Source organism: Cannabis sativa, chromosome 8 (genome assembly GCF_029168945.1).
Source record: "Cannabis sativa cultivar Pink pepper isolate KNU-18-1 chromosome 8, ASM2916894v1, whole genome shotgun sequence".
Classification (NCBI taxonomy): Eukaryota; Viridiplantae; Streptophyta; class Magnoliopsida; order Rosales; family Cannabaceae; genus Cannabis; species Cannabis sativa.
Window position 1 is genome coordinate 24,611,055 of NC_083608.1, and position 12,445 is coordinate 24,623,499.

At 36.6% G+C, this 12,445-nt stretch overlaps 2 protein-coding genes across 2 annotated transcripts; both read left to right on the forward strand.

The window, feature by feature from the left end:
• The first annotated feature begins 2,280 nt into the window (after nucleotides 1-2,280).
• LOC133030213 (uncharacterized) lies at nucleotides 2,281-3,271 on the forward strand. Its single transcript, XM_061102633.1, has 2 exons — nucleotides 2,281-2,454; nucleotides 2,576-3,271. Exon 2 carries the CDS (start codon nucleotides 2,765-2,767, stop codon nucleotides 3,230-3,232), a length of 468 nt encoding a protein of 155 aa, XP_060958616.1. The 5' UTR covers nucleotides 2,281-2,454; nucleotides 2,576-2,764; the 3' UTR covers nucleotides 3,233-3,271.
• An 83-nt stretch (nucleotides 3,272-3,354) lies between these two features.
• Nucleotides 3,355-4,214, forward strand: LOC133030051 (uncharacterized). Its single transcript, XM_061102273.1, has 3 exons — nucleotides 3,355-3,553; nucleotides 3,641-3,966; nucleotides 4,046-4,214. Exons 1-3 carry the CDS (start codon nucleotides 3,356-3,358, stop codon nucleotides 4,182-4,184), a joined length of 663 nt encoding a protein of 220 aa, XP_060958256.1. The 5' UTR covers nucleotide 3,355; the 3' UTR covers nucleotides 4,185-4,214.
• Nucleotides 4,215-12,445: the final 8,231 nt, after the last annotated feature.

Consider the following 12,445-nt stretch of genomic DNA (forward strand, 5'->3'; position numbering starts at 1 on the left):
CCAAAAATAATTAAAAAAATGAAATTTTTATATTTATGTGTTTGAAACATAGTAGGTTATTGTCTACAAGTATTATGTGTTAGTCATTAAAGTACTTTTTTACTAGGGAAATTTCATTATTTGCCCTTAATAATATAACCTATATCAAAATTTATACCCTTTTATAATTTGTACAAATTTATTCCTCTAATTTTAAAAGATTCCTAAAATACCCCCTAAATTAAACTTTCCCTCTCTCAGACGTTCCCTCTCTCTTTCTGACGCTCCCTCTCTCTCTCTCTCTCTTCACGATCACGAACCCACAACCCACGAAACCAGACGTTCCCTCTCTCTCTCTCTCTCTGTCCTCCTCAGTCCTCACCCCTCACGAACCCACAACCCACGAAACGGGCTCACGAACCCACGAAACCCACGAACCCCACGAAAGTCAAGACGACGACGAAGAGGACGAACACCCACGGCGGCCCACGGCGATCCACGACCACGACGAGGAAGCACTGAACCACTGAACCACTGAACCACGAAAAGGTAAGTTTTTTTCTGTTTAAATTTTAGAAATTTCAATGCAAATTTGTGTATGTGTTTCAGATTTTGTGTGTTTTAGGTTGTATATGCGAATCTAGATGTCAATACTTGCATGTTGTATATGTTGGATATGTTTCAATGGTGTTTTGTGTGTTTTGACATAGTTATCGATGAAATGTCGATAGGATATCGATAGGATGTCGATATGTATAGGTATCTGTTTATGTGTTTGAACATTGTTGTCGACAGGTTGTCTACATCATGTCGACAATTTGTCGATGGTTTACCTTTGTTTGATGTTATGTAGTTTTGCCCTAGAATGTCGACAATTTGTCGACTATATGTCGATAGTTTGTCGATAATAAGTTGCAGTTGATTCTTTTGGTAGTTTACTGTTAGAATGTCGACAATTTGTCGACTGTATGTCGATAGTTTGTCGATAATAAGTTGCAGTTGATTCTTTTGGTAGTTTACTGTTAGAATGTCGACAATTTGTCGACTGTATGTCGATAGTTTGTCGATAATAAGTTGCAGTTGATTCTTTTGGTAGTTTACTGTTAGAATGTCGACAATTTGTCGACTGTATGTCGATAGTTTGTCGATGTTGATCGTTTGTCACTGCTTTTATGATAATGTCGATAGCATGTCGATTGTATGTCGACGATTCGTCGACCAGTGTTGAATGTTTGATAATGTCGACAGAATATCGACATGATGTCGATGTTATGTCGACATTTCTTAACTTTTTTGACATTTAAATTTTTTTGGTCTTTGATTTTTCAGATGGCTCCCAGACTCATTATTCCAGCACCCGAGCATTTTACTGGCCGCGTCACATATAGGGGCACTGGAATTTTTGCAAAAATCAAAGCTCGGTTTGAGGAGTTCAACCTTAATAACACGGCGAAGGAAAGCCGTTTCGGGAGCTTCTGGAATGCCGTACCCTTGACATTCTCCTCGGTGTTATTTCACCAGCTGATGCTCCACAAAATGAAAGTGGATGCTCAGGAGTAGTTGAGGATGAGGTTTTATGTTGGTCGGAAGGAGGTCAGATTCGGGGTGCTGGAGTTTGCACTCATTACAGGCCTGGACTTCTCCTCGGGACCAACAGAAGAGGAGAAGGCTGCGCAGGTCGCGCGCTCGGGGTCAGACCGATTGATCAATAGATATTTCAACCGGTCTGATAGTGTGAAGACAGAAGCACTCCAACTTCAGTTCACAAACTGTCAGAATCCGGAAGACTTGTACAAGCTCGGCTTGTGCTTGTTTGTGGAGTCAGTGCTTCTGGGCCGCGAGGCAAACGCGCTGATTACGCCTCACATACTTAGATATGTGGAAGACCTCGAGTTCTTCTTCCGGATTCCTTGGGGGAAGCACTCATTCGCCAGACTCATGCACTCGCTTCAGAAAGACATGTTGAAACAGAAGGCCAACTACGAGAAGAAGCTGAGTTCGGATGTTCAGCACGAGTGCAAATACACAGCATATGGCTTCGCACCTGCAGTACAATATTGGGCGTACGAGGCCATTTTGGAGGTTGGGAAGAGGTATGGCACGAACCACGGGATTCGGTTCCCCAGGATGCTTAGCTGGACGAGCAAAGGCGATATTGGGAAGAAAGACGTCAGCGCATTATTTTCTAGACGGGTATGATTTTCACTTATGTTCAGAATAATTATTTAACATAAATGCTTGTAATAAATGCTAAATGGTTTTATTTTGATATTTTTTGAACCATAAACAGAATCTTGAAGTGGTGAAGTGGTGAAGGGGCTACTTCCACGGACAGAGGAGGAGGCATTTGTGAGGACCATATCTTACGATGGTGTGGAGAACCTGGTTGATGATGTTGTGGATGACACGGAGGCTGAGGCAGGTAGTCAGGTACCAGAGACTCAGGTCCCAGACACTCAGGAAACAGACACTCAGGTACCAATTTTTGGAACTTTTTTTTTATGTCTTTATTTTTTATTGTTTTTGTTTTGTGATATTTGTTACATTGTGGAATTATCGTATGCTTACCGTATTTTTTTTATATATATTTTTTCAGGCCACTGGTTCAGAACCTCAGCCCAGTGCACCATCTTCATCAGGCGTTCGGGGTGCCGAGTACACTGATTTAGTGGCTCGGTTGGATAGGATCGAGGCTGACACTCAGGGTCTGTATGCTGCTCATGTCGAGCTGAAGAAGGCATACGAGACCAGCCATGTAGAGCTGAAGGGTGGTCAGAACGTAATTATGGAGCAGCTCAGAGACATATTGGCCATGTTGAATCGTCCGCCAACGACAGCTTCAGCACCGGAGGCCCCAGCAGATCCATCTACCCCACCACCAGCTGCTTCACCCCCAGTAGAAGAGGATGAGGTCTTCCCCGACGATTACGATCCTTATGAGGGAGCTCCAGCGACTCTGATCGAGGCACAACCTCTTATCCATGTACATGACACCGAGTCGCAGGGTGAGATTCTGTCGATAGAGGCACAACCTGCAGTGGTTAAGAGTCGGAAGAGGAAGAGAAAGCCTCCTGTATGGTTCGGTGACTATACGGAGATGAAGAGGAGACATAGGCCATCTTCGACTTTTGATCCCCTGGAGCCACCGGATGAGAAATTGTTAACCACTTTCCGAAAGTGGTGTGTTGGACTCATTCCGAACCACCGACTTCGGGATTTGAGAAGTGGTAATTACGGTCCAGGATTCTTTTGAACAATTCTCACACCAAAGGAATGGCTTACAGATGACGTAAGTAAAGTATTTTATAATATTACTTCACTTTACAACTTTATGTGCAATTAATATATTTTTTATCTAACTGACATTTCCCTTTATATGCAGCATATAGATGCAGCAATGCATATGCTGAGGAGGCGACGCACCGACTATCCACTGACATTTTCTCAGAAGGGTGTCATTCTCTCCACATTCGTGACCGCCATGATCAGCAGTGCATGGACGAGCCACAAGGGTTCGAGGAAAAACTTTGTGTGGGAGGATTATATCCTGGACTACTGCAGAGGGGTTCATAAGGTATTGTTTTAGTAAGATTTTAAATGTTAATTGTCTGGGAAGATTATTATGGTTTGTTAATTGTTTCGTTGTTCTCTGTAATTACAGTCCCAAGTCTTTGAGAGATGGAGGGGTAACGAGTTTATTTACTTCGTTCTGAACCTTCCCGAGGCAAGGCACTGGGTCACAGTTGAAGTCGACATAGAGCTGTGGAAAATTAATGTCTACGACTGTGATTCCAGCGTCTGTCATTGGACCGCCTTGGAACCCATCCTGAAGCTTTGGGGAGAACTGCTGCCCTCGCTAATCCTTGCAACCGGGGAATTTCCACATAACAACCAGATCATGGCGTTAGCTAACTGTGACATCACGGTGCTTCCAAAAATGCACTCGACTCGAGCCACTCACGACTTAGTTCCGAAGTCAACAACCAGGTACATAGCGATAAAAAAGTACTATAGTATTAAAATATGTTTTACGTTAGACTGACTTTACATTTTATTTTGCATTCAGTGGTGATTGTGGCGTCTATTGCATTGAGTATGTGGAGCATCTCATGATGCAGCGTGGATTGACCGATGTGACGCCAAACCGGATAGCTATGTTTCGTCAACGGTGGTGTGTTGATTTATTTTACCAAAATGTCGGCTGATTATATGTGTAATTATTGGGACATTGTATATTTTGTGTAATTAACATTACAGTTATGTATATATAGATTTTCTTTTCGTTCAAATTTTGATAATTATTCGTGGTTTCAAATATAAAATATCAATATTATTCAACAAAAATAACTATTAAACCTAAAAATAATTAAAATATTTGCAAAATATTCAACCTCAACAAAAATAAGTATGACAAAATATGCATCATTACAATATATCAAATTTCCCAACGAATACGTACAAGACGCCTCAGATGCGGGCTTTGCATGTTGCTCTGTTGTGGCCTGAACTGCCACAGCGGCTGCAGTTTCGTGGTACAGAACCTTTTTTATCACCAGACGGGAAACAGTTCTCCCATCTTCTTCCAGCGTTGCTTTTTCTTGGACGACCTACAGGCTTCTTTTCCACAGGTACCCCAACTTTCATATTCTTGATGTGTTATGGGAGAACCCAATCATCCTCGTCACCAGCAAGATTGATGGTATCATCGTAAATCTTCCTCCACGTTTCTTTTGAATAATAAGGTGAGCAAAGCGTGTACACACTTGTGTTCGTTTTCAATGCCGCGGCACATGCATGAAGGCAAGGGAGTTTCAATAACGTGAACACGCCGCAGGTGCATGTTCTTTCAACTAGATTCACATCACCACCTCTTTCACCGTTAGGTCCCCTACCAACGTTATACAAATTGGCTCCATTTCGTTGGACGCGCCTGTACCTTGTATTTTCATGAATTTTTGCCAAGTTTTTTTCAAAGAGCGTGGCCAAAGGGGTGGCACATTTGTCAGCATTTTCGAGGCGATCAGCGAACCACGATTGGAGTGTGAACCTGATAAATTCAACCAAAGTAGTTATTGGATATTTCCTGAACTCTTCTGTGACACTATTGAAGCTTTCAGCAGCGTTGCTCGTCATGATATTGTATCTATCGCCCAAACAATAAGGGTGAGCCCACTTCTCAAACCCTATACTCTCCACATATGCAAAAGAATGGCCGGATTCATCTTTCTAAGCTTCTCGAACTCTCTATCGCATTCAGTCTTCGACCATGCGTAAGCAACATTATATATTTGGTTGTGAAAAGCATCCGTCTTGAATTTGGCGTTCACGTTCATAACAATATGGTGATAGCATGCACAGTGGACTGCTTCGGGAAAAACGAGTTCAACAGCATGATCAATGCTTTGATGCCTATCTGACACAAACACTAAGTTCTCAACCACGCCAACTGCTACCCTCAACTTCTGTAAGAAATACGTCCAGGAGTCGTTATTCTCACTGTCAACGATACCATAAGCAACCGGCAACAATTGGTTGTTCGCATCGTATGCCACAGCAACTAACATTATACCGCCGTACTTCGTCTTCAAGAAGGTGCCATTGATACTCAAAACAGGACGACAAAAAGAAAAGCCCCTTTTACATGCACCGAGTGATATAAAACAGTACTTGAACCGCTCATCCTCTAAGTACAAGTCAGTAATGGTACCTGGATTCTTCTGTTCCAGCATGTACAAGTACCCAGGAAGCTTCATGTATGAAAACTCAGGCGTACCCCTAGCATACGTAAGTCCCATCTCCCTGCACCTCCACGCCTTCACATAACTCATACTGATACCGTAGTTGTCAAACATGTCCCTCTGTATGTCTTTAGCCTTGTACTTAGTTCCATCTTGGGTGTACTTCCCCTTAATAAGGTGGCCAACTACCCATGGTGCTGCTTGACGGTGATCTGAACGTCTCGCATTCAAGTTACATGTGTGTTCATTGTGAAATACAGTGACCTCAAAGTTGTCAGAATGCATCTTCTTCCTCCCCCTCAATCTCCATTTACAATCTGGAGCCTTGCATGTAACGTACAACACATCAGGGGATGACTTCTTCACCATCCACTCGAAATTGTTATTAAGTGCAAACCTACCCACTACTTGTCTCAGTTCTTCCTTGTTTTCATAAAAATTACCAAGCTCTATCACCCCTGCTTCCTTACTTTGTAAACAAGTAGTTAGCTCATGATTTTCCATTATATCTTCCTTTGTCCACATGGGAGCTTTGAACTTGGTACAAACTTCAAAAGAGGAGAACGTTGAGAATGTTGCATGACGAGCATGTTCTTCAGTTCTGCCTGGTCGACTACTGCTAGTTCCAGGTGTAGTGCGATTTTCACTACGAGGTTGTCGTTCTCGCTGTGTACCTTGGTTACTCGGTACACACTCTAACCTCAACAATGGTCCCGCTACGGCTTCATCGACTGCTAAATGATGTTCATCGTCCATATTCAAATCTATAATAGGATCGTTATTGTAGAAGGGTGTATCGAACTCTTCAAACTGATGAAATCCTGTCGGTTGTTCTTGCCCTACATTGGTCGGAACCTCTAAATTGGTCGGAACCTCTAAATTGGCCGGAACCTCCTCATTCACACCAATCCCAACATCTGTTTCGGGAACGCAAGACCCTACCACACTCCGAGGGAGAGGATTAGTAGGCGGCGTAGGCTCCGAATTCCCAACTTTTCTCACCTTGGTCACGAATAATGGCATAAACTCTGTATTTGACATTGTTGCCCTCATCTCTAAAAACGTTCTCAGTTGGCGTTCTCTCTTAATAACCTCTGGCGCAACCATTTTTCCCTTCATGTACAAGGAACAAATCTCCAACTTTAAATCATACGCTATCGGATCAACTTCCAACTCTTCATCTAAAATTTGTCGCAGTTCTTGTAGGGTTGTCTCAGTTGTAACTGTCAACGTCAAGCTGCTATTTGCTTTGTAGATCCAATTATAATTCTCACATAACCAAACACCATCGTACGATACAACAAGGAACACTTTGTCTCCTGCAATTGCAAACCAAAAAAACAAGGTGAGTAAAGGAAAAAACACCCAAAAAAAAATAAAAATCGACATCCCATCGATATCAATAGACATAATGTCGATAATCACAACAGCAGAAATAAGGGCACTGATTGTCGACATTGTGTCGACATACTATCGACATAACGTCGACAACCACACCAAGCATGCTCGCCATCGACATAATATCGACATACCATCGTCATTCAATCGACAATTAACAACGGTTACACATTTAATGTTAATAAATTTAACCTAGGTTCCCAACAACCCTTCCCAAATGACACGTTGCATGTCAGACACGTGTCCTATCGACAAGCTATCGACATGACGTCGACATGGCATCAACAAATGAGTTAGCAGTGACACTAAATTGGCATGTTTGTCGATATGATGTCGACATAGTATCGACATTCAGTCGACAAATACACCATTTCATGCGTTTTACCTGTACAGTTACGCATTTAATAACCATTAAATTTTCATACATTCCCAACATGTTTACTGCTCTATAAAAGCAAATCCCTTTCTTATTCATAAGTGCTCTTGTCTTCTACTTCTCTCTTACTCTTAAAAATTTCTCTTATTCTTAAGTTCTAAATATGGCCCCAAGAAAGAACAAAGGCAAATTCCCCATCTTAACTCTTGAAGAGCTGAAGCAGGAGCCTGATGTTGGCATAGTTACTCCTGAAATGCAGAAAGTTTTTGACGCCCAAAGAGCTTTCGAAAGAGAACGATGTGGGAACGAGTTCAGGTTCAGGAAACTTGAAGCACATTTTTGCAAAACTGGTGTATGGCCGGCTCCACCACCAGGGTTCCCCGAAGGATGCCGTCGTTGCAAACTAGGCATCTTTAACGGTAAACCGGTGAAGCCTGGAACATTATGCAAGTATTGCAAGGCTCACCCACAAGCCAAAGAATTTAAAAAAAAAATAATTTGTTATGTTATGGCTTGTGGTGAGTTTTATTTAATGTTTTTTTTTTATGAACTTTATTTTATGTTTTTTTTAATGTTTTTTTATGTTATGTTTTTTTTCTTATTTTAATGAAATTTTCCTTTTATTTTATGTTATTTTAATGTTATGTTATGTTATTTACGGCTTTTTTTCATTTGCATCGATATTTTGTCGACATGGTGTCGACAAAATATCGACAACTTCTAAAATGAGATAAATGCTTGTTGTCGACATGCTGTCGACATAACGTCGACAAAATATCGACAAATTGGAAACAATATGTTTGTTGCATAATGTCGACATAACGTCGACATTATGTCGACATAACGTCGATAATGGTCGTCACTGACCTTTCCTTTTGTAATCATCGACAAACCATCGACATAGTATCGATATATCATCGATAACACTGGAAAACCCAGAATTCGACTGAAAACCAGATCTGTCAGATCTCAACAATTTCAGACCAAAAAACAGCAGTTTCAACAAAAAACACACATATAACAATTTTAAACTACATAAAGTCAAACAAAATGCTTAAAATACAACTTACCCATTATAATGGTGTAAGATTCTTGAGTGATATTGAGTTGTGCTTCGGTTTTCCACCAACACCCACCGAGAAAACAACCATTCAAGAGGGAAGAAAGAGAGTGACGAGAGAGTGGGACGGATAGAGGGAATTTTTTTGATAAATTTTTCAGTTTTTTTCTAGAGAGAGAGAGTGGTGCACGAGAGAGAGGGAAGAGGGAAGAGAGAGAGAAAGATCAATTTCAGATTTTAGCTATTTTATTTATTTTTTTTTAAAAAAAAAGGGTAAAATGGGAAGTTCATGTAATTAATGGACTAAATTTGTACAAATTAAGGAAGGGTATAAATTTTGATATGCCTTGTATTATTAAGGCTAAAAATTGAAATTTCCCTTTTACTATGTACAGGTATTTTTGATGTTTTTTTTAGAGTAATATTGGACAATATTTGAAGTTGAGATCTTCAGAATTATAGAATAAATTCTAATTTGTAAATATTTGTTGTTTCATAATTATTGATGATGAAATTTGAATTAGGTGTAAATTATCTTGTAATATGAGTTTGTAAGCTTGAATTACCAAACTAATATTTGTAATCATAGGTGATTAATTAATTTTATTTATGCTAAAACTAATTGTAATTGTGATACATTGTTGTTTGAATGAATAAAAAATAAAAATAAATAAAACAGATTCTAAGAAACTACAATAGATAAATTAATGTTACATAAATATAATAATACAAATTTAATCTTATCTGCATATTAAAATAATAAAAAAAGTGTTATTATAACTTTTATTATGATACTATTTTATGTGGTAAAATATGTTATAATCAACTATAAATAGTGTAGTAAAATACTTATTTATTTATTATCCTAGCTAAATGATTTAGTCATAAATAGGGTAGTTTCAACTCTTGCGAAAAAGTAATATTTTTGAGAACTTGTGAACAAATTGACTAGAATACATAAACTAGTTAAGTGATCATATCACTTAGGCATAAGAAAATACATTTTCAGCACGATTTTTCCTTGGCTCAACGTCCAGGTTGATATCACATGTTAACCTGTGCGTTGGTATCAGAGCACCCTTCAATAAAATGATCATAACTCATTTAGTATTTATTTGATTGACGTGATTCAACTTGCACTATATATAAAGTATTGTAATTTTGAATTTATCAAGTTCAAATTTTGTCTTCAAGAGAGTTATGAATTTCAATTACAACTTACTCGAAGTAGGTCCCCCAGATGCGACTCAAGTTCTGAAAATTGATGACCGACCTCTGAAGTCAGTTTCACCGTTATATCATAAACATTAATGGTCAAAATAGCTTAAATATATTTTTTTTTCAATATTTTATTATTATTTTAATAGAACCTCCTTCCCTATAAAAGGAGAGCTCCTCTAATTTATTTTTCACATTTAAAAAAAGACCCATAAAGTAGAGCATCTCTCTCTAATTTCACTCTCTCCAAATTAGAGCTTTTAGACTTAGTTATTTTTCTTGTAATCATTCTTGTGAGAATAAAAACTTGAAGTAGACGCAATTCTATTACTGTCATGACACAGAGAGTTGACTACTATAAATTCTTGTGTGTACTCTCTATTTTGCTTAGTTATAATTTTCATCTCGTCTATATATAGGAGCGAGTTGGCAAAATTTCTTAGTCAACAACTATATATTCAGAAAGTTAGTTCTCAATACACCTTATGCAAAAATTTGTACTATAAAAAGAGCAAACATATAAATATTTATTCTAGATTCGATAGAAGACAGAAGACCAATAAGTCATTGATTTGGACAAAATTAACACAAAAGACAATCCTGGAGATGTTGATATTAAGGTTCTCACATTGTTTGAACTTACTGAACCTTAGCAATTAAAGTAGGTCCTAAACTAAGAGCAATCATATCATTGGTAGTATGAAGTTAAGTCTTATATTTCATGACTAGTCAGTTGAAGAAGCAATTACTTCTACAACTAATTGACCATAACTAACTTAACATCTAATTGGTTAAGTTAATTATTCGCTCCTATAAATAGTTTTCTCTACTTTAATGAAGATTACCATGATGATTAATTGCTCGGTTGGAGTAGGAGCAAGTTCACACTGAACTTGTCTCTGAACCAAAGTTAAACTTTATTTCTTGTGTTCTTTTTGCTTTATATTTTTATTGTTTGATTTGATCTCCGATGTGTTTGCTAAGTGTTTGTGATTGATTCTATTATTGAACTTGTGCCATCTTGGGCAACAACTTTGTTCAAGTTTTTATAATCTCACTAACCTACACCTTAAGATTGTAATTTTGTTCTTTATTCTTTATATATCTTTTCACTATTTATGTTATTACTTTGTGTTCTAACATACTTTTCTTTACCATTTCTACTACAATTAATTGCAACTTTACTTAATATCATTCTCTTATATATATCAGGTTATTATTATTGGTACATTTGTTATATTTTCTTTGTTTTGGAGGGGATGATAGTGGAAGGTGGTATATTCGAAATGAAGCACATGATCGATGGGAGTATTGTAAAAGAGAAAATGCGGCAAAGGACAAAAGTTAGGGTGGTAGGGACCCCCAACTATGACCATGAAGTTGAACAAAGGAAAGAAAGAACTGCAAGTGCAAAATGTACCAAATAAGCCTTCACATAGAATAACGTGTATTTTCACAAACACATATTTGTAATCACATGATGAATTACGAAAAAGAGATAATAAGTGTTATTGGGTTGTGGGTATCATGATTGCATATAATTAACGTGAGAATTTGTGAACATGAATATAAAGACAAAATAGTGCAACCACCACAGTATACGTACGTACCTGAATTCCAGTTCAGTTTGAAAATATATTATTACACGAGTACTGAGCATCATATATAATGATATATGTTAAGATTATTTGTGATATATGTACAGTAAGGATTTAGTTTCGACAATTAGGATCAAATTCAAACTATAGTTAAGATATGAACATTCAATAGCATCCGAGGTAATTTAATAACTAATTATCAAAAGACAAACAAACAAACACAAGGACAAATAATTAGTAGCATAATACATATATTGACCAAAATTAAAAGTAAGATATAACTGATATTTGGTGAAAAGACATGTAAAATTGAAAATTTTAATCAACAAGAACATATATATATATAATTATTCTTTATAAGATTATTTTTAATTAGTGATGTAAAAATTGTATTATCTTTAATATAAAAATATCATATATATCTATATCAGTTTTTAGTATTATCTTTCAATTTATAATTGTAAAATTTGATAAAAAATTTAATGTTTAATTAATACTTTTATTAAAAATATAAAAATTAATACTTTTATTAATTTATATATAAATGTAAAGTGTCATAATTTAACACAATAAGTATATTTAATAATAAAATATTAAAAAATAAATATAAAAACAGTACATTTATAACTGATATTTGGTGAAAAGATTTAATGTAAAATTGAACATTTTAATTAACAAGACCTATATATTTTAATAAGACATGTAAAATTTTGTCATATTTAACATAAAAAAATAATTGTGTTATATTTGATTTAACTTTCAGTAATATATGTTCCTGTAAAATTTATCATATAATTTTATTATAAATATAGAAATTAATAACTATATCATTGATTTTATTATTATTTTATATATAAATGTAAAATATTTATAATTTTATGTAATAATTTAATTTAATATATTAAAATAAATATAAAAATAATATATTTATTGTGATGTGAATTTTAATGTAAATTTGGATGAATTTTCTTTCAAACTATTTGAATATATACGCTCGCATGACGTGTTTCATAGGGTGTTTTTTTTTTTGGGGGGTGTTAAAAGTATAGTAGAATATGTTATTTGAAGAGGGGGGCAA

Excerpts from the sequence above, each read along its gene's own strand:
- LOC133030213 (XM_061102633.1), top strand. The coding sequence starts at position 2,765 with ATGGAGCAGCTCAGAGACATATTGGCCATGTTGAATCGTCCGCCAACG.
- LOC133030051 (XM_061102273.1), top strand. The coding sequence starts at position 3,356 with ATGCAGCATATAGATGCAGCAATGCATATGCTGAGGAGGCGACGCACC. Across the intron at positions 3,554-3,640 it reads ACTGCAGAGGGGTTCATAAG|TCCCAAGTCTTTGAGAGATG; the intron begins GTATTGTTTTAG and ends CTGTAATTACAG. Across the intron at positions 3,967-4,045 it reads GTTCCGAAGTCAACAACCAG|TGGTGATTGTGGCGTCTATT; the intron begins GTACATAGCGAT and ends TTTTGCATTCAG.